Raw genomic sequence first — 21,917 nt, forward strand, 5'->3', positions numbered from 1 at the left:
TCCAAAAAAATACGTTATAGGTTTTTGGAGTCGCTAATTACGAATCTGGCATCCGTTGAACTATATCGCTTCAGGTTCAAGGTCATTTGAAGGTCATTTGAAAGTCAAATCGAGAAAAAACGGTAAAAAAATTTTAAAAAATATGTTATAGGTTTTTGGGGTCGCTGATTACGAACCTGGTGTCCGCTGATCTTTTCGCGTCAGGTTCAAGGTCATTTGAAAGTCAAATCTCTCGAAAATACAGTTGGTGGGTAGTGGTGTTTCCTATATTTGTAGGGGTGGCTGGGGGGTGGAGGGTAGTCCGTTTAGCATGCAATCGACTCGGGATACTTATAAGATACTACCATGATTTTTTCAGATTTTTTGGTCCAAAAATAAATTAGGCCAAAAACCGGCCTTACTGACCCTCCCCCTTTGGTAAATGGTAGAAAAATTGAGTTAAAACATTTTTTAATGTTAAATCTAGCAGTTAACTATTTTTCAGTTTTGTGGAACTCTTCCCCTGGGTTGATTGCTAGAGAGATTGATTTGCTCCTGTTGAAGCAGTGTTGCGAAAAGAACACTCCTTAAACTGGCTCGTACACTTCTCTTTCTGACGTCTTCCCAAAAGGGATTTCACTCAATTGTGAGAATGGTTTCTATATCAAGATTCCTTCCTTATCGAATTCGCGACCATTCCACGGCTAAAGCGGTTCTTGTCCGTGCTAAGTTTCTAGAATGTTCTGGATGACGTCTTAAAAAGATATTCTGAAATTTTGAGAGACAATTTTGCGTAAACAACTTCAATGTTATTAAGGCATTTGCTTATTAATATTATTAATTATTATTACACCATTTTATCAACAAATTAAAGCGGATTACGCAAATTCGTGTGTAACAATTGCGGAATATTACTCTATGAAGTCATCCAGAACATTCTGGAAACTTAGCACGGATATGAACCACTTCAGCCGTGGAAGGGTCTCGCAGTCGGCAAGGTAGGAAACCTTATACAGAAATCCTCTGCCTATCTACTCGCAGGAAATCCGCGTACAATTAGTTTTTGTTGGAATATTACTTTAAAACCCGTTTTCACATAAAAAAATCAATATTTTCTATTAAAAAGACGTATTTTTAACAAAATAGATTAATTTTCAGTTAAACCAATAAAGTTCCAATTAAAAAAATTAAACCTTTAAATGCAGATTTTTTGTTTCAAACTTTTCCCTTAAACTCAATAAAATGTTCGAAAGAAATTCAATTTTTTTCAATTCTCTCCAAATATAAAAAAATCTTCAGGAAAATCTTTCCAAAAAAATATTCCTGTTTCCATTCAGAAAAAAATGACAAATATTGCTTCCCTTTCAACGAAATAAACTAAAATTACCTGTTTCAATGAACAAAAAATAAAAAATAAATTCTTCCTTTAAACTCAATAAAATGTAAAAAAGTATAAATGGGCCCTTCCAATTACAATATTTTTAATTGCTGAAATGTTGTCCCTTGTAAATATAAAAAAATCTTCCAACAAATATTTTCAAAAAAATGTTCTTATTCCAATTGAGAAAAGAAATAATAACGAAAATTTTCCCCGTTTCAACTGAAAAAAAATACATTTATCAATGAACATAACTATTGTTTTTAAATTCTTCCCTTAAACTCAATAAAATGTTAAAAAGAAAAAATGGCGTTTTCCAATTAAAAAACAAACAAAAATAACTAACTAACGTTTTGTCCCTTCCAATTCTATACAGATCTTCTCAAAAAATCTTTTCATATAAATGTAACTTTTTCAATTCATAAAAAAATGTCCTCCCTTTCACTAAATAAAAAAAACCTCTTTTATGCAGAAAAAATATTTGAAAAAGTCCTTACCTTAAACTCAATAAAATGTTAAAAAGAAAAAAAGACTCTTCCAATTTAAAAAAATTATAAAATAACCAGAATTATGCCCTTTCCAAATATAAAAAAAAATCTTCCAAAAAATCTTTCTAAACAAATGTTCCTCTTTTAAATCAGAAAAAAATAATGACCAAAATTTCCTCCTGTTTAACTAATTATGTAAAAATACATCTTGCAATGCCGAACAAAATAAAAAAATCTCTTTTAGTGCAATAAAAATGGAAAAACAAAAAGCGTTTTTTTACAATTCTGTAAAAAGTTAAAAAAAATTTCTTTCTTTCCAAGTAAAAAAAAAATCTTAAAAATATAAAATGGCCCTCTGAAAATTAATAAATAATAAAAACTGTAATTTCCTCGTCTTAACCCTAATAAAAATATTGAAAATACAAAATATGCTAACGTTCAACTCAATAAAAATATAAAAAATAAAAAAGGTTACTCTTCTAATTTGGAGAAAGATTTTAAGTTAAATTATAAGATTTGACTTACAAATTAAAAATGTTCAAAATGAAACAATTCAGATTTCATCGTTCAATTTTTCAATTTAGGATTCTAAAATTTTAACCATTTACGACTATTTCAGAAAATCGAGTTTCAAATTATTTAGTTTTAAATAATTGAATTAAAATTGCTCATTTTAAATGAATAGTCTGAAAAAGGCTAAAATAATATTGAATACATTTTTTTATTAAATAAAAGCGTTTCATTATTAATCTATTAATTTTGAATTATTTAAAAATTGAAAATAGTTTATAAAATTTTAATCTCACGTTTACATTTCTTTAATTATACTAAGGATTTTAAATTGAGGCAGATCAAGTTTCAACGCTAAATAAGTAAATTGTTTAGTTTTGAACAGCTTAAAATTGTCTTTTAAAATGAATTATTATTGTTCAATTGGTATCAATCAAACTATAGTTTAGTGTTAATAATCAGGAAATATTTTATATTTACAGTTTAACATCTAAACAAATAAAGCCATTTTTTTATCCTAAATTTCAAATTGTTCAAGTCTTTAAATCTGCATTAAAAAAGTTTTTAATTGAAAATTTACGCTAAAAAATTAAGATCAAAAACGGAAAATGTTGAAATTAAAGAATTTTCAAATCACGTATTGTCAACTGAATGATTTTAAGTATCAAAACGTGTTCAAAAGAGGCCAATTCGAGGTCTGCTATGAAAAAAAAAGAATTAAAAATATTAAAACACAATCAATTTTACAATTTATAGCAAACCAACTGCCCTTGAACAGAAGGATCAAAGATTTTTTTCAAATGACTGTTACAAACATTTCAGAATAACTTCACAGGTCGAAGAAATTTTCAGCAGACATGCAATGCAGTAAATCTATATATGTTAAGCAAGAGAAATATAGGCTTAGTATTTGACGTTGCGATATTCAAATTCCCCTTACAAGTCTGACTTGTAATTAGTTCTCTAACCAACTTTAATGACACTTTAATTAAAGGCCACTGAATTAGAGTACCCATTTCATTATTAAACATTTTTTTACGTAAAAGTCTTACCTCCCTAATGTACACCTTTCAAGAAAATAATTACCCCTATTTTTTCATACTATTATTTTTAAATTTTCGGAAAATATTTAAAGTTATTTAATGTGTAAAACATAAATAGACAAAATTATTGAAATTAGGCACCAAACCCTCACTCCCTGATATTTTATTTCCTCTCACTACGCCCTTCGCCCGCCTCCCCATTCCCTACTTTCTTCCTCCGCTAATACCCTCTCTCCTAGCTTCTCTCCGGCTGACACTCACCTTGACTTACTTCCCTTTCTCAGCCCTTACTTTTACACACCTATTAAACTTTATTTCTAATCATTTCCCCCGCTTCCCTTCCCCCTAACATACTACTTCTTCGCCCATCATTTCGTCGCACTTCACCTACTTCCACTTTCCTCATTTACCCTTAATTCTCCCACTTTCTATTCATTTATATCCCATGCTTTTTCTTCACTCACTTAATCTCCTTTCACTTCGCTCATTTCCCCTCACATCTCCTAATTCACACACTTTTCCTCTATACCGCCTATACTTTTCTTCCCATACTTTCCTACACTCACTTCCTCTACTTTTCCTCCCCTCATTTCCTTTCACATTCTCTTCTTCCTCTTCACTCAATTTCGCTACTTTCAGTTTCCTCATGTTCCTTCACTTCCCCCCATGTTTTTTGCTTCCCATCTCCTCCTCTACCCTCCCTTATTCTACTTACTATTAATTGATTTCCCATCATTTCCCTCCACTCACTAAACCTACTTTCACTTCGCTCATTCCCACTCACGTCCCCTATTTCACACAATTTCCCTTCATTCAACCCAATTAACCTCTTTCCCTACTTGAATTCCTTCATTACCTATAATTTCCCATACTTTCTCTCCACTTACTTTCGGTTATTCCCTACATTCCTTCATTACCTATAATTTCCCATACTTTATCTCCACTTACTTTCGGTTATTCCCTACTCTCACTTCCTCTAATTCTTTTCTTCACTTCTGCTTTCCTTCTTATCCTTCACTTCCTATACTTCCCCTACTTCCTCTCCACTACCATCTTTGCCTACCCTCCTTTACTCTTAATTTCCCTACTTTGAATCCCCGTATAACCCATACTTTCCAACCATTAATTTCCCATACTTCCATATTCTAACTTCTACTTCTCCTTTCCTTTCACTTCCTATACTTCCCCTATTTTAGCACCACACAATCCTCCTACTTTAACTTTTCTCATTTCCTCTCGCGCCCTTCAATTTACACATTCCCTCTCTATCCCTTAAATTAACCTACTTTTCCTTCCCCCATTAACCCTCACTTCCCCTACTTTCAAACCCTTCTAATCCCAACCAGTTCCTATACTTCCCCTATACTTACTTCCTATACTTCCCCAATCACATACTTTCTACTTCCTCTCTCCTCATTTTCCTTCACTTCCTATACTTCCTTCACTTTTCATAATTCCCATACTTCCTCTAATTCCACGCCATTTTCCTACTTTCAATTCCCTCATTTTCTCTCACTTCTTCCTATTTAACGTGATTTCCCTAACCTAATTCACCCTTATTTCCCATACCTTCCATCCCTTTATTTTCCATAATTTCCCTCCGCTTACTTCCCATACCTCCATACGCTCTCTTTTCCTATTTCACCTTTCCTCCACGTCCCCTTTCCTCCTTTTCTTTGACTTCCTATACTTCTCCTATTGTACCTTAACTCACTTCCTTTACTTTCACTTACCTCATTTCCCCTAATTTAAACACTCTCCCTCTATCCGCCCAATTAACCTAGTTTTTCTCCCCTGATTTACCGTTACTTCCCTTTCAATTCCTATAATTTCCTATAGTTCCCCTCCACTCACTTCTCATTCTTCCCTACATGTTGTTTTTTTACTTTTTGTCTCCTCATTTTCCTTCACTTCCTATACTCTACTACTTTCTCTCCACTCACTTCCCCTACATTCTCTCCACTTAATTCTCCTACTTTCACTTCCCTCATTTCTCTTCACTGTCTCTACTCCCCATACTTCCCCTTAATTGCCCCACTTCCCCTTCCCTCATTTACCCTTACTTCGCCTACTTTTCATCCGCTTATTTTCCATACTCTTTCTCCACTAACTTCCTATACTTCCCTACACTCACTTCCTGTACTTCCACTCCTCTCATTTTTCTCCACTTCATATACTTCCTCTACTTTCTCTTCACTCACTCTCCCTACTTACACTTCCCCCAATGCCTATACTCTCTCTCTCTCTCTCTCTCCATTTCCCCCACTTAGCCTACTTCCCCTCCCTCATTTTCAGTTTCTTTTCCCTTCCCTCATTTACTTGACTTTCCCTCTCTTCATATCCTCTACTTAACCACTTATGATTTCCCCACACTTTCCCTCCTTGGGTTCGAAATTCTAAGGGTTTCTGCCTTTTTACCTATTAAGGAAATAGCATATTTTATCTTTTCTCTAAAACTATAGTTTTAGAGAAAAGATTAAAAAATGCATTTTTCTTCAGAAATAATATTTAAAATATGTCAACCAAACAGATATTGAGATAAAAGAGGTAAAAGAAAATAACATCGGACACAAAAAAAGATAAAAATTTTTTTCTCCATGTAGTTTCGAAACTTCACAGTTTTAGAAAAAAATTAAAATAAAGGCACTATTTAAAAAAGTTTTAGCTGAAGCAACTTTAGTATTCCATTCTGCCACTTCCGAGCATTTTAAAATCTGAACATTATCAGTTTTTTACTTTAAAGAAATAATTACCTCATATTTCTTTTCTTCTCTAAGTTTTACTCATTGCATAACTCTAAAGATCTTACGAAAATTTAAAAATATATATATTGAGAAATAAATGTAAATAAGTTCATTATTTTCTAAAAATGGTCGGAGGGGGTAAGATTTAACGAAAAAATTCAGATTTTAAACCGGCAAATTACACTGTATGAACAATTAAACCAGATTAAACATACAGTTTAAAAACAGGCTATCTTAGCAAGCGACTAACTCCGCAAAAGATTAAGCTGAAAAGATTTTTTTTAATAGTTAGGAACCTCATTAAATTTCGTGAATAAAACCTCGCTAAATTAAAGCCTGTAGTTACATCTTTAAAATAAGTCCAAGAAACTTGAAAAATCTTAATTGGTTCTCAAAGTATCATTAAGAATGTGGAGGGGTACACAAGACGAAAATCGGTCGATTGAGTGGCAGTCGAGTCATTTCTCTTATTTCCTATGCATCAAAAGACTGCTCGGCTGCCACTCGACCGACCGATTTTCGTCTTGGGCACTCTTCCACATTTTTCATGGTAATTCAAGAACCAATGCACATTTTTACTGTTTCTTAGGCTCATTTACTATAGATTGTTTTTCTAGAATTGATTAATATTTTTCTCAAAAAACTTATTAAAAATACTTATATTATTTATAGTTTATTACTACAATTTCGCATGGAAGGATTATGGGTCCGCCACCATGGGGAAACTTTTGGATATGGTCAAGGTCGTAGCCTTTGCGGTTCAAGAAGGAAGAGTCGCAATTCACTGTCATGCAGGTAAATCAATGAATAAAGCACGCTATTCCTAAACTGTAACATGTGTGTCACAGATCCGTATAATGAATCTTGTAACATAGACTTTCTGCAAAATCAGGCCTCAGTCACAGGTTAGATATAAAAAAGGGGTAAATAGTATCACAAATTTAAAAAAAATAGTGTCATAAAGTTGATTATGTATAAAAAATAAACGTGAACCATTTCGGTTAAATTTGGACGCATGATGCAACCTGATGAAACTAACACGCTGAGAGTGCGGCCCTCGTGCTGTTTGTCTCAATTGACAATTTTGTTTAAAGTCCGACTCTCTTGACTAAAAAAAATTTTTTTTAATGAAAATTCAACTATTATTTTTAAAATTCAGCTTTATGGTTTGAAAACACATCTCTTTCTTTTTTGGTTGAAAATGCAACTGTTTGATTACAAATTAATTTGTTTCTGATGAAAATTAACTGCTTTGTTAAAATTTAACAATTTCGGGTCAGAAATTTAATATTTTTATTTCAAAATCGTATTTTCAGCTCGAAAATTAAACAGTTTGGTGGAAAATGTAATTATTTGGTTGAAAATTGGAGTATTCTGTTGAAAATCCATGTTTTTGGTAGAAGATCAACCTTTTTCGTTGAAAATGGTTGGTCAAAAAATTAATCTGTGTTTTAATAGAGGACTTCAGTATTAGTTCAAAATTCAACAATTTTGTTAAGAAACTAACTTTTTTGACCAACCATTTTTTTTTAATTTGAACTTTTTTGTAGAAAATTTTTATTTTTGGCTCGCAAATCAATTGTTGAAGACATAAATTTAGTTAAAAATTCTTTTTTTTGGGGGGTAAATCTATTATTTTAAACTAAAAATTTAACTATTTTGTTGAAAATTCCACCCTTGGTTAAAAATGCACTTTTTTGTAAAAAATTCATTTTTACGGGTTAAGAATTCAACTTTTGCATTTTTTGTTAAAAATGATTATTTTTATGTCGAAAACTAAATGCAACTATTTTGTAGAGAATTCGTCTCTTTTGCTATTTGGCTTAAAAATAGTCTGGTAGAAAATTTGTTTTATTTTTATTGAAAATTATTTTTTTTTACTAAAAATTTAATTACCTATTTGACTTTTTGTAAATAATCGGTCTTTTTTATTACAAAATTCAACTATTTTGTAGAAAATACATATTCAGCATAGAATAAATTCTAAAAAAAATATTAGGTGGAATATGAAAGTAGAGTTTTAATTAAAATTTAATTCTTTATCCTTTTCAAGTCTACAGTTACATTTTTGGTTCAAAATACATTTTTCTTTGTTTAAAAGTTCTACAATTTGGTTGAAAAATTCAAGATTTTGTCGAAAATTAAGCTATTTTATAAAAAATTAAACTTTTTGTTGAATATTGAACTACTTTTAGAAAAATTAATTTTATTGTTTAAAGACTCAATTGTTTCATTAAAAATTCTTTTTTTATGTTAAAAATTAATTTGCTTTTTACTGACAATTTAACTATTCCGAATTTTTGTTTAAAATTCATCGTTTTAGTTGAAAATTAGAGTATTAAATTTGTCATTGAGAATTCATCTTTTTGGTTGAAAATGGAACTATTTGGTTGGAAGGTCTTCGTTCTTGGTTAGAAATTAATTTTTTTACTGAATATTTAATCAATCTATTTTTGGTTGAAAGTTGATAGTTTTTAGTTAAAAATTAAAATTTTTGGTAGGGAATTACCTTTTTTTGTTGAAAATATTTGTAATGACTTGTTGGTTGGACTCGTTGGTTTAAAATTTAACTTCTTTTTACAGAGAATTCGCATTTTGGCTTGAAAATTTAAAAATCTTTGTTGGAAATCCAACTATTTTATTGAAAATTCGACTGTTTTTTATTTGAAACGAATCTCTTTTATTTGAAAGTTCATCTCTTTTATTAAAAATTTAACTATTTTACTTAAAATTCGTTTTTTGTTGTTGTTGTTAAAAATTCATTTTTTAAGTACACTTTTTACTATCCCATTTTTGTTAAAAATGTATCTTTTTTATGTAAAATGCAATTATTTAGCTAAAAATACATCCTTGTACGTTAAGAATTTCAATATTTTGTTAAAATTTAATTATTTTGTTGAAAATTCAACGAGTATTTAGGTCATCTTTTTTGACAATAATACAACTGTTTTGTTTAAAATTCGAGTTTTTGGAAAAAATCGTCCTTTTCGATCGAAAATTAAACTTTAATCTAGAAAAATCGTATTCTTGGCTTGAAGATTCAAATAGTTGATTAAAACTGCCATTTTTTGGTTGAACTTGAATATATTTTGCTTGGAAATTCATCTTTTTAGGTTAAAAAATCAAATATTTAAAAAAAAAATTTTGTAGACAAAATATTGAATATAATATTCTTGGGTACAGGGTTTTGAGAATATTTTTAGAATAAAGTAATGATTATCTTTGTGTGGAGTACATTTTGTGTAGAAAATATTATATGTAATAGAAATATAATCATTATAATTTGCTTTATACATTATTATTTTGTGTGCAGCATATTTTCTGTGCAATATATTTTTTGTACAATATATTTTGTGAACAATATTTTTCGTGCATAATATATTTTATGTACAATATATTTCGTGTGGAATATATTTTGCATGCAATATATTTCGTGTGCAACATATTTTGTGTAGAATATATTTTGTGTAGAATATATTTTGTGTACAATATGCATTTCGTATCCAACATATTTTGTATACAATATATTTTATCTGAAACATATTTTATATACAATATAATTTGTATATAATATATTTCGTGTAGAATATAATTTGTGTGCAATATGATTTGTGTATAAAATATATTTCGCAATATAATTTGTGTGAAATATATTTTGTATAGAATACGTTTTGTGTGGAATATATTTTGTGTGCGATATAATTAGCGTACAAAATATTTTTTGCGAAATATGATTGGTGTCAAAAATATTTTTTGTGTAATATATTTTAGGAGTAATATATTTTGTGTATAATATATTTTATGTTTAATATCATTTCTGTAAAATATTTTTTGTATACAATACATTTTTCATATTATATATTTTGTGTGCGATATATTTCGTGTATAATATATTTTGTGTAAAATATATTTCGTGTGGTATATATTTTGTGTTAAAACTATTTTGAATACAATATATTTTGTGAAGAATATACTTTGAGTACAATATATTTCGTGTGTAATATATTTTGTGTATAATATATTTCGCGTCCAATATATTTCGCGCCCAATATATTTTGTGTGAAATATGTTTTGCGTGCAATATGATTTGTGTACGAAATATTTTGTATGCAATATATTTTGTGTAGAATATATTTTGTGTTCAATATGATTTGTGTACAAAATATATTTCGTAATATAATTTGTGTAAAATATATTTTGTATAGAATACGTTTTGTGTGGAATATATTTTGTGTGCGATATAATTAGCGTACAAAATATTTTTTGCGCAATATGATTCGTGTACAAAATATTTCTTGCGTAATATATTTTGTGAGCAATATATTTTGTGTATAATATATTTTATGTTTAATATCATTTGTGTAAAATAGATTTTGTATACAATATATTTTACATATAATATATTTTGTGTGCAATATAGTTAGTAAAGAATATATTTTGTGTACAATATATTTCGTGAAGGATATACTTTGTGTGCAATAGATTTTGTGAAGATTATATTTTGTGTTCTATATGATTTGTGTACAAAATCTATTTCTTATACAATATTATTTTCGTACAAAATATATTTTGTAATATAATTTGTGTAAAAAATATTTGTATATAATACGTTTTATGTGGAATATATTTTTTCTGAGATATAATCAGTGTACAAAATATTTTTTGTGCAATATGATTTGTGCCCAAAATATTTTTTGTTGTAGTATATTTTGTGTGCAACATATTTTCTGTGCGATATGTATTATGTACATTATATTTTGTGTAAAATATATTTTGCATACAATATGTTTTGTGTAGAATATATTTTGTGTACAATTAATTGTATTCTTGTGTTTTATGAAGGATTTATTTTTTTGTAGTTCTTATATATTCAGTTTACTGTCATTTAGTTAGAACTCCATTATTTGGTATCTTGATCAAAGTACATATTTGTACACTTGCATGTTATTAATTTCTCGACACATTACAAGCGATAACTTCCTCGACATGACACAGATATTAAATGAAATGCAATCTTGAGTAATCTATGTTGGGGAAACTTTCCTGCGGTGAATAATACAAAAACAGTGGATAATGATTAATTCAAAATACGAATGTATGTAAAAAATTGATTTTATTTAATCAATATTCAGACACAATATGCGTTAAAAAAAATTTAATAAAATATTTAACGTGTATTTGCACTTTGAATAATTGGTTACCCATTGTAGAGATATTTCCCCTATATAATTGTATTTAAATTAAAACTAAAATCTTTACAATTAAAATTTTTACTTAATTTTCAAATCGTATCCCTAATTCAAGCATCCAAATAATTATTTCTAAAATCTTAGAATACATGTGAAGTTTTTTTATTAATTAATTATTGAATGGTCTGATGCATAAAGCTGTTATTATCGGACAGACGATTTAGTGTATGGATTAATGACAGTAGTTTTCAAGCAATATAAACCTAACGATTTTGATTCTAATCTAAATATAAAGTTATATTTAGTTAAATCATGTGCTTGGGTTGATCGATCTTTCAAAGTCGTAAGGGCTAAACTACCACACTTTCCATACAAATTAAAAATAATTACAAAGTCTGAGAGTATTTTTTTGATAAGAAATCAACTGAAATAATGACCTTTCACAACCTTCAACTTTGACCTCATTAATAATCGAAATATATCGAGCGACATTAGTTGATTAAATACTATAATAACAAATTACAAATATTGACTTGATACTTTGCCTAGGGGTTCCTTTTGCAACCGAGCTAAAAGTGTCAAATTTATTTTTGGAACTTTTTAATATAAATTAAGTTATTACTAATTTTTGCTTTTTCAAAATCTGTTCTCCTAAATAACTCGAAAAAAAGTTGTCCTCAATAGAAATGTTTTACACAAAAGTTGTAGATTTTTAAAGCGAAATCTGAACATTATTTTTTCTGATTTGAAACGGGGTGCTTTAGAAAAGAATTTTACTTCTCAATTTATAGGATTTTTTTAGTTCCTTTTTTCTAAATAAGAATTGAGATTTTTTTTTTTAAATTTCCGTTCTCTGTGAAAAATTCTCTGTTCCTAAAAATTATAATCCCGAAATATAGAAACCACATTTTTCTCAAATTTGGAAGAAGGGAGTTTAAAATTCTAACAATTCTTTTTTTGAAAAAAAGAATGTTTAAATTCAAACAAGTTCTGATTTGGAATGTCTGAATAAGAACAGAGATTGTTCTTGTAATTATAATTTTTACAAACTAGAATTAAAAGTATTTCCAAAAATTTCCCTTTCAATGTCAAAAATTTTCTGTTTAAATAAAAATTATCAGCGAAAATTCCGTGTCCCAATGTCTAAATTATAATTGTTTAATTTTAAATTTAAGGAATTAATTTGAACTGTTTTAAATATTTTTCAATGTTCTCTTAAAATTCATTTTTCAAAAAAGAAAAACATTTAAAATTTTCTCATTAATTTTAAGAAACCTTTTATATTCTCTTGGAACATATCAAGACTCTTAACACACCTTTAAATTTTCTTTTAAAATCTTAAAACGAAATAATAAAAAAAAATTAAACCAAAAATGGAATTGTTGAGTTTGTGGTTGTAAAAGTTAATTTTCAATAAAAAAAATCATTTTTAACCAAATATTTAACTTTTCGACGAGGAAAAATAGCAGGTTTTTAAACAAATTGAAGTTGAATTCAATCAGAAAAGGTGAATTTTTAACATTATAAATAGAAAATCATTGATCACTTTTACAGAAATCAACAAAAAAGTTTTTGCTTCTTGAAACCATTCAAAATATTTTAAATGCTTCCAAATTCTTAATATTCCCGATTTTTAATTAAATAGTTAAATCTTCCACCAAAAAGATTATTTTTCAATAAGTTGAAATTTGAACCAAATAGATGTAATTATTACTAAAAAAGACGACTTTTCCGGAGAATGATGAAACTTTGTTTAACCCGAGAATATTAATATTCAACAAAAACGTTAATTTGAAATCAAACAGTTAAATTTTGTACCAAAAAATACCAAATTTAACGAAATTGTTTCATTTTCAAACAAAAAAATGATATTTAAACTAAAATGATGAATCTTATAAGAAAAATAATTTTTAAAATAGTAGTTCAACTTTTGATCAAGTCTAAAAAATATTTTTATTTTAAACAAAAAACAGTTGAATTACTTAAAAAAAAAGACGAATTTTTAACAAATATGTGGAGAATTTTTATCCTAAGAAACAAGAAAAATCATTTTCACCAAAAATTAAAATTTTCATTAAAAAAAATTAATTTCCAGACCGAAAATAAACCAATTTTCAACGAAATAGTTAAATTTTAAACAAGAAAAAAATGAATTCTGATCAAATTAGAGTTGAATTCATCTAGGAAAGACAAATTTTCAGCATAATATTTTAATCCTCATCAAAAAAAAAAAAATGTTTTCAACCGAACAATTACAATTTTAATTGAAATGTTGAATTTTCTGTAACAAGGAAGGAATTTTTGAACATCTATTATAATGATTCAAATTATTCCTAAAATTTAAAACAATCTTTCAAAATAAGAAAAATTACCTTAAAATCCTCCAGATTTTTTTATATTTTTATAAACCTTTTAAAATTTTTTTTGAAATTTTCCTTAAAAATTAATTTTCCTAATTATAAACTCATTTGTCATTTTTCCAGGAATCAAAAGAAACTTTTTTGTTTTCTTAAAACATTTCAAAAAATTAAAAAAACCTTCGAAATCTTCAGAAACTTACATTCTGTTACTCAATTTTTCGAAATACTAAAAAAATAATTAAATATTTTTAAAAATTACTGGAATTTTTTCTTAAAATTTTTAACAAATTTCGCATAAATTTCTAAACCTACTAAATGTCTTTTAAAATGATTGGTGTTTTTCCAAAGTTTTTCAAATAATTCTACATGATTAGAAAAATTGCCTTAAAATCTTCCATCTTTTATTTTGACAATTTAAGAAATTTTTCGAAATGTCCTCTTAAAATTAATTATAAAAATTAAATAATTCTTTTGAATTTTCCTAGAAATCTTAACAATATTATTGCTTTCTCTTGAAACATTTTAAAAAGCACACGTTCCAAAACCTTAAATGTGATTCCGGGCCCGAATTTGTATTCCTGGTTAATTCCCGATTGTTCCCGTTTTTATTTTAATTTCCGGCTATTTCCCGATTTGTGTCAATCATTTTCCGGGTTTCCCCGGTCATGTGGATAACCTGATTTTTGTTCTAAAATTGAGAAAAATTTCCAGTTAAAAAGAAATTATTTTCATTTCCCAATTTTCGCCGGTCTCAAAAAAATCCCAGTTTCAAAAAATTCTCTAGGCCAAGTATTAGGTAAATATTCTTGGGTGATCTTTTCAAAAGTATACCCCAAACTTCAAAATCTTGTCCTAATTTGTTTGTTATTTCAGAAGCAATTTGTTTTCAGGGTTGGGACGTACAGGTGTTCTGATAGCATGCTACCTTATTTATAGTTTAAGAGTTAGGTCGAGTGATGCGATAAGATTTGTTCGAATGAAAAGGCCTAGTGCTATACAAACTAGAGGACAAATTTTGTGTATTCAAGAATTTGAGCATTTTGTTCTTCCACAAATGGTTGTCTTTCCAAAAAGTAATAAACCCTGCAGTCTTCAGTCTTATCTCAAAGGACAGTACAATGTTTTACATGGATACGAGCAACGTACCTTTAAACATATACCAAAGGTAAATTTTAGTAGATAGGCAGGGAAATTTTTTACTAAAATTTCCTACCTTACGGACGTCGAAACCGTTCCATAGCTGAAACGGTTCGAGTCCGTGCTAAATTTGTAGAAGTTTCTGAATGACTTCATACAGAGTTGTTCCGCAATTGTGAGACTAATTTTCGTAAACAACTTCAAGGTTACTTATTATGCCAATTAATAACCTTCAAGTTGTTTACGCAAAATCGAGAGATGAATTTGCATAAACAACTTCAAGGTTATTTATTATCTCAATTAGGCATTTCGCGTAAACACTTTCGAGGTTATATTTTCATTTGTCCTTGCATTTTCCACTGCATCATATAGCTATAAAAAAAGGAAGCAATAAATTCTTGTTTTTCTCGACACTATGTAACGCAGTAGAAAATGCAAAAGGAAATCATAACATAACCTTGAAATCTTTACGCGAAATGCTTAATTGGGATAATGAGTAACCTCGAATTTGTTTATGCAAATTCGTTTTTCACGATTGCGCAATACAATTTTGTGACTTCATTGGGATCGTTTTCGTAAATTCTAGAAACTTAGTACGGACATGAACCACCTGAGCTGTTTGACAGTCTCGATTTCGGTTAGGTAGGAATTTGTATTTAGAAAAATAAACAAATTTCCTCACAATAACCCAGAATATAAGAGAGAACTAACACTCAATTTCACCAGATAATTTTTGCAATATGTGAACGGATTCTACAACTCTGTGATTGCCAAGAGGATAATTCTCCAGCAGAAATCGATTATAAAGTTTCCTACACACCATTTACACATCGCTTCATTTCACATGTGTTGGAAAAACTCAGCCAGAAGGAAGAAAAAATGGAGCACTCATATTCATGGGATGATTCTTTAACAGATTTATCTTTAGATTATTTAAGTAAAAATAATAAATATCTAAATCCAAGAAATTCAGGGTGTCTACCCGAAGGATGATTTCAAATTTCACGTCATTTCCCGGGTTTCCCCGAGTCAGTTTAACAGATTTAAATCAATTTTTTTTTAATTCATAGCTCCATCTAGTCTGTAAAGACGTTCAGAAATTCTTTATTTCTCTGATGATAACACAGATTCCTTGAAAATTTTTTAGATTTCTTGCAATTTATAATTTAGATCCGAAAATTTGGGAAAATAATTACAATTCTGATTGGGACCAGAACATTTTGTAAAAAAATTATAATTCTGAATCTGAAGAAAAATTTATTCTTCGATTCCCTTTTTCTAAATCAGAATTAAAATTATTTTACAAAATTTTCGTTCATGTCAAAAATTCTTAGTTCCAACATAAAAAATTATAATTTTTTACGGAAGCTTCTTGTTTCAAGTAACAATTACATTTAAGTTTTTGAAAAAATCCCTATGGTAGATTTTTTTATTCTGGAATTTTCAAATTCGGTAATATCATAAACTGTTTGGGAATTTTGTTCATCGGAAATTTTCTAATTCGGGAATTTTACAGTTTCAGAAATTTTATTTTTCAGAATGTTTTATTCGAGTTTCAAAATTCTGGAAAATTTTTATTTACAAAAGAAGGATTTTTGAATTAAAAAAAAATCAGATTTGTAACGGAAAATTGTTCAAATTTGATGAACTCTGACTTGCAATGGGGATTGTTTTTGTAAAATTTGTTTTCATAAAAAGGAACTACAATAAATTTTCAAAATTTTCCTCCTCCGTTTCTTCCAAGAAAAAGTTGGATTTTTTTATGAAATTCCCACCTGATCCAACTCATGTGCCTGTTTTAATTCTTCATGGTAATTTTTTTCAATAAATAAAATTTCTAAAATTAAATTAATGTAAAAAAATTTAATTAAAGAATAAAATAAATGCATATTATTGCAGAATATACTAGAGTGAGTACTCGCGCACTGCGGCCCTTTCGAGGCAAGAGTCTTAAGCGTCTCTCGCCCTGCCACCTATGAAACTGCATTGGCCAGCAGTTCTGGGAATTCCAAAACCGTGGGTTAAAAATGGAAGTTCTTATGTATCTCTAAAAGTAAAAATTACAAAATATATTTTAAACCAGTTTTAGTTCGAATTTTAATAATTTCGAAATAAAAATCCGGGTAATTTCCCGGTTTTTCTGAGAAAATGAAAATGGAATTTATTTTAGAAAGTCCCGATCAGGTAGACACCCTGTGAATAACTTAATTCCAGAAAACATATTGGAAAATCTAAAAAAATCGATAATCTGTTTTTTTCCAGTAACTTCCAAAAATTATAATAATTTTAATGGTCCAGTTTCATCGAGTGAAACTCTAAACGACATTACCGAGGATATATTCTGCACATCACCGGAAGCTCCATCATGCTCTTCAGCTTTTCCAGGTAAAACAATCAACTTAAAAAACTAAAAATAAAAAATAAAATTTTTTTTGAATACAATTTTTTTTCGCAAGTGATGCAAAATGAAAGCAAAACAAATTTTTTATAAAACTTTTTAGGTATACAAACTTACTTGAACATTTTTTTGCACCTTTCGCTGTTTCCGAGAAAAATGGAAAAATGAGATTTTTTAAAAATATAGAGTAGTGGAATCTTTGCAGGATTCAATGCAGCACTTATTTATCTCGAAGTTTCTTCTGTATTTATTTATTTTAAAAAAAATTTTAAATAAATTTTTGAGAGCGTTAAAACAATTTTTAAGTACTATGCACGTTGTCAAAAAAATCATTTTAATCCAAAAATGTATATTTTTTAATGTTTTTATTTTAAATTTAAACAATAATCTGTAAAAAAATTTAACTTGAAAAATTTCTTGTATCAAAATATTTCATTCCTTCAAGTTTCATGAATAAATCAGATTCGGGAATTTTCCAATTCGTGATTTTTAAATCTCAGAAAATTCATCAAATTGAAATAATTATAAGAAAATAATTTGTCAGATTCAATCCTTAAAAAGTGAATTTCTTTAAATTTAAAAATGCCCGAAAAAATTGAATATTTTAAACTAAACTTGCAAAATAAAAACAATTTCGAATTGAAAGGCTTATGATTGTGCAATTTCAAAAATTGAATTATATCTACCTGGATTTGTATTTTTCCTTATTTTTATATTTTTCATACAATATCTTAAAATAGTCCGATTTTTAAGTTTAAAAAAATTGTGAAAATAGAAAAATATTCAATTAGAACATTTCAAGAATAAATAATAATTCTATATGAATTAAGAGTTGAAAATTCGAATTAAAATTAAAAAGTTAAAAATTGCGTTGCTTGAAATCAAAATAGATCAAAATATAATTATCAAAATTTGATTCCCACAAAATTGAATAATTTTTTTTTTTTAATTTTGTATATAGTTACAATTTTGAAGTTCTCTATTTTGATGTTAAAAGCTGATTCTTACATTTTTTCCCTTACCTAAGTTTTAATTTTGCAATTAAAATTGAAATAGTTGCATTCGGAAAACCACAATGAACAATTTAAAGGCTTTTCTTTTTAAATGATTTAAATTCCTTAAAAGTAATTGAAATTTTAAAGGATTATAATTAACAAATTTTCCTTTTGAAATAACAATCTCAGAATTAAAAAAGTTTTAATTTTGAAAGATTCAATTCATTTTTCAATTTAAAATTGTCAAATTTTAACCCCTTCGAACTGAAAATTATTTAAAATCAAAAGTTAAATTTTTTAAATTATTCAGCTTTAAACGCTTCTAATTATAATTATAAACAATTTAATGTCAATTCCTTTGCATTTTAAATTATCCACTTTTTGAAATTATGATCTGAAACTGTTTAATTTTGATAGTTTTATAATTGAACTTTTAAAAAAATTTTCATTTGAAATCATTCAATTTTCAGATTCAATTCATAAATTTAAAAATGACACCAAAAATTTGTTTTTGTTTTTAGAGGCCAACTTAAAATATTTATATTAAGAATTTCACTTCTAATAAGAAACTTGTCAATTTCAGTGTTTTAAACAAATTTCATGAACAAATAAACCATTTTCATTATTTTTTAACAACAAAAATTATTCTTGATCTTATAGTTATCAACATCTTTTCTCAGACTTCTTAAAATTGAGAAAATTGTTAATAATTGTTATTTGGCTTCGTTATAAATAATTGAAGTTAACAAATAGAAAGTTATCCTTTTTTGTGAAAAAATTTGGCTCTCTAATATGTATCAAAGTGCCTTATCAAACTTATTGAATTATAATATATTGTTGACTCACAAACTTTATAATAGTTATAAATAATTTAAGTATACAAAAAGAAAATCTTGAACTTTTTTCGAGGAAAAAATGCTTCAATTCATGGATGAAATTATAGATTTTTCAATTGTTTATGTTTTTATTAATTTAATGAATTAATTATTAATTAATTTTATTAAGAAGTAAAGATTCAAGAAAGTCAAAATGCACGTGCATTTACTGCTAATTATAATAAATAAAATTGAATTATTTTCTAAGGACTAGATGATAATTGTATCGACGATGTCCTTAGCGATGGAATAAGAGGGCAAGATCTATTTGACAATAATTGCTATAAAGAAATTCAATCAAACATGAATTTAAAGAACGCAGCAGAGACACAAGTTTTTACAATAGTAAGTGCAAACGAAGCGATAAAAGCATTGCTTTGCAACAAAGAAACTTTATCCGACGAGAAAAAAAAGAAAATATACAACTATCAGGTAACTCAAATCCGAAAAATAGGGTCATCCACCATTTTTTTTTTGGTATGATAATTTTTTTTAATTAATTAAAAAGTGACAAAAAATCGGCCGGATTTTTAAACCGCCAAATGTAAGTTTTAGTTTTGGTTCATACATTTGTTATGAAGGATAATTACCTGAGGTTGCGTGTTCGATTCTCGCTACCTGCACTTTTTTTATTTATCTTTTTTTTTATTTCTTATTTACTAAGATGTTTATCATTATAATTTACTTTTATAATCTTTAAAACTTCTGCAAATAATAATTTTTTAATTCCGTTTTTCACGAAAAACTGACCAAATTGTTGAGTTTTCAACCAAGAAAATTTTTTTACTAATAAATACGATTTCCTTACAAAATGCATACATTTCTAATCATATAGTTGAATTTTCAGCTAAGAAGATTAATTATGTGTGAAAAAAAATTTCAACAAGTTAAATAAATTTTCAATTGAATGGATAAGTTTTTAACTAAAAAAATAGCTTTTAACCAAGAATGAAATAGTCCAATTTTCGTTGAAAAAAGGTAATTTTTAACATAAAAAACGAATCATCTACAAAAAAAAAAGAATTCTCTACTAAACTATTGAAATTTTAAGCCAAAAAACTGTTTTTCTAAAAAAAAGCAGTAGAATTGTCAGGCTGAAATACAAAATGCAAAATAGTTGTAAAAACACCCAAAAACATGAAATTTCAACAAAAACGTCAATTTTCAACTAAATATTTCATTTTACACTTAAAAAAGTCATTTTTACCCACAAAAAGAAAATTGTGAACCAAGAAGTTCAATTTTCAGCCAAAGAGATGAATTTCAATAAAAAATATAACAGTTCATATTTCAACAAAACAAGGTTTTAATTTGAAACAAAACATAATAGAATTTAACCAAAAAATACAAATTTTCAATAAAATGCTTAAATTTTAACCAAAAAGGGTGATTTTTTAAAGAGGAATATAAATTTTTTACCAAGAAAGGCGGATTATTTACAAAACAGTGGAATTTTCGATCAAACTCTTGAATTTTCAAGACAAAAGGACGGATTTTCCACCACAAAAAGTCGAAATCTCAAAGCCAAAATATGAATTTTCAACAAAAGAAGTTAAATTTTCGAACGGGTAGTGGAATTTTTCATCAAAGAATTCAATTCTTTATCAACTTGTTGAATTTCGAAACCAAAAGGACGAATTTTCCACAAAATGTAAAATTTTCAAACCGAAATTGTTGATAGTTTAAAACTAAAATGATAAATTTTCTACAAAATAATTAAATTTCCAACCAAAAAATAAAAAATTTTAAACACAGAAGTTTCTTTCAAAACAAAACAGTTGAATTTTCAACTAAAATTATGAACTTTTAACCACAAAAATTAATTTTTAATAAAGTAGTTCAGCTTTCAACGAAGGAGCCTAATTTTCAACATAATGTATACTTTTTTAACAAAATAGTTCATTTTTCAACCAGGAATATTAATTTTCTACCCAAGAATATAACTTTTCAACCACAAAATTAAATTTTTAATCTAAAAAAGGTTCACTTTTTTAATAAAAAATGGAATAAATAAATTTTCAATTTATAAAAGCGAACTCTTCACAAAACAGTTGAATTCCATACCAAATAGTTGAATTCTTTATCAACTTGCTAATTTTCAACCAAAAAGGACGAATTTTGCACAAAAACTTCGAAACCTTAAACAAAAATATAAATTTTCAAAAACAAAAAAAAAGTTGAATTTTCTACCAAATAATTGAGTTTTTAAGCCAAAAATTATACATTTTCTATAAAACAGTTGAATTTCCAACGCAAAAATATAAATTTTCAAACAACGAGCTCAATTTTCAACAAAATACACAAAATTTTTAACCAAATAGCTGAATATTCATTCAGGAATATTAATTTTCAACCAAAGAAGATAAATTTTTAACAAAATAGTTGAATTTTTAGTTCAAAAAAAGATCACTTTTTAAAAAAAATTGAATAAATAAATTTTAATAACTAAATTAAGAAAAACCATAATCTGATTTGGAGCCCCACCCCCCACTTCCTTCCACATAGATTCGTTGAGAACATTCATAATCGCCCCCTGAAAAAAAATTTCTGGATTCGCGCTTGGTCTCCCCTAGTTAGAAAAATTGTGTATTTGAAAATAAAAAAAATGTACTGGATGACCCTATTGTAATTACACTTACCTCTCGATATAAGCATTGTTTCGGTGCTGACAGTGCGGCATTCGAGTTTTCGTCACGCGTGATTGAACACTGCCTCTCTTTCGGCGCCGCTTCTAAATATCGGCCATTAGTTCTAGAATATCTTAAACCGGGAGCTCTGGTGTAGGGAATTCTTATATTGAGAGGTGAGTGTATTAAATATA

The 21,917-nt window shown here is 27.5% G+C and overlaps 1 protein-coding gene across 5 annotated transcripts in view; it reads left to right on the forward strand.

Annotated features, from left to right (window-relative positions):
• Nucleotides 1-21,917, forward strand: part of LOC117168293 (protein tyrosine phosphatase domain-containing protein 1-like) — a 42,177-nt gene that overhangs the window by 10,710 nt on the left and 9,550 nt on the right. For 3 of the 5 annotated variants that reach the window (XM_033353826.1, XM_033353831.1, XM_033353828.1), the window contains 5 exons: nucleotides 6,815-6,937; nucleotides 14,582-14,856; nucleotides 15,555-15,765; nucleotides 17,091-17,213; nucleotides 19,305-19,528. In XM_033353826.1, the coding sequence (XP_033209717.1) occupies nucleotides 6,815-6,937; nucleotides 14,582-14,856; nucleotides 15,555-15,765; nucleotides 17,091-17,213; nucleotides 19,305-19,528 (956 nt within the window). Of the gene's footprint in view, nucleotides 1-6,814; nucleotides 6,938-14,564; nucleotides 14,857-15,554; nucleotides 15,766-17,090; nucleotides 17,214-19,304; nucleotides 19,529-21,917 lie in introns of all 5 variants that reach the window. The other 2 variants (XM_033353827.1, XM_033353830.1) reach the window with 2 other exon arrangements.

The sequence above is a fragment of the Belonocnema kinseyi genome, chromosome 2 (genome assembly GCF_010883055.1).
Source record: "Belonocnema kinseyi isolate 2016_QV_RU_SX_M_011 chromosome 2, B_treatae_v1, whole genome shotgun sequence".
Classification (NCBI taxonomy): Eukaryota; Metazoa; Arthropoda; class Insecta; order Hymenoptera; family Cynipidae; genus Belonocnema; species Belonocnema kinseyi.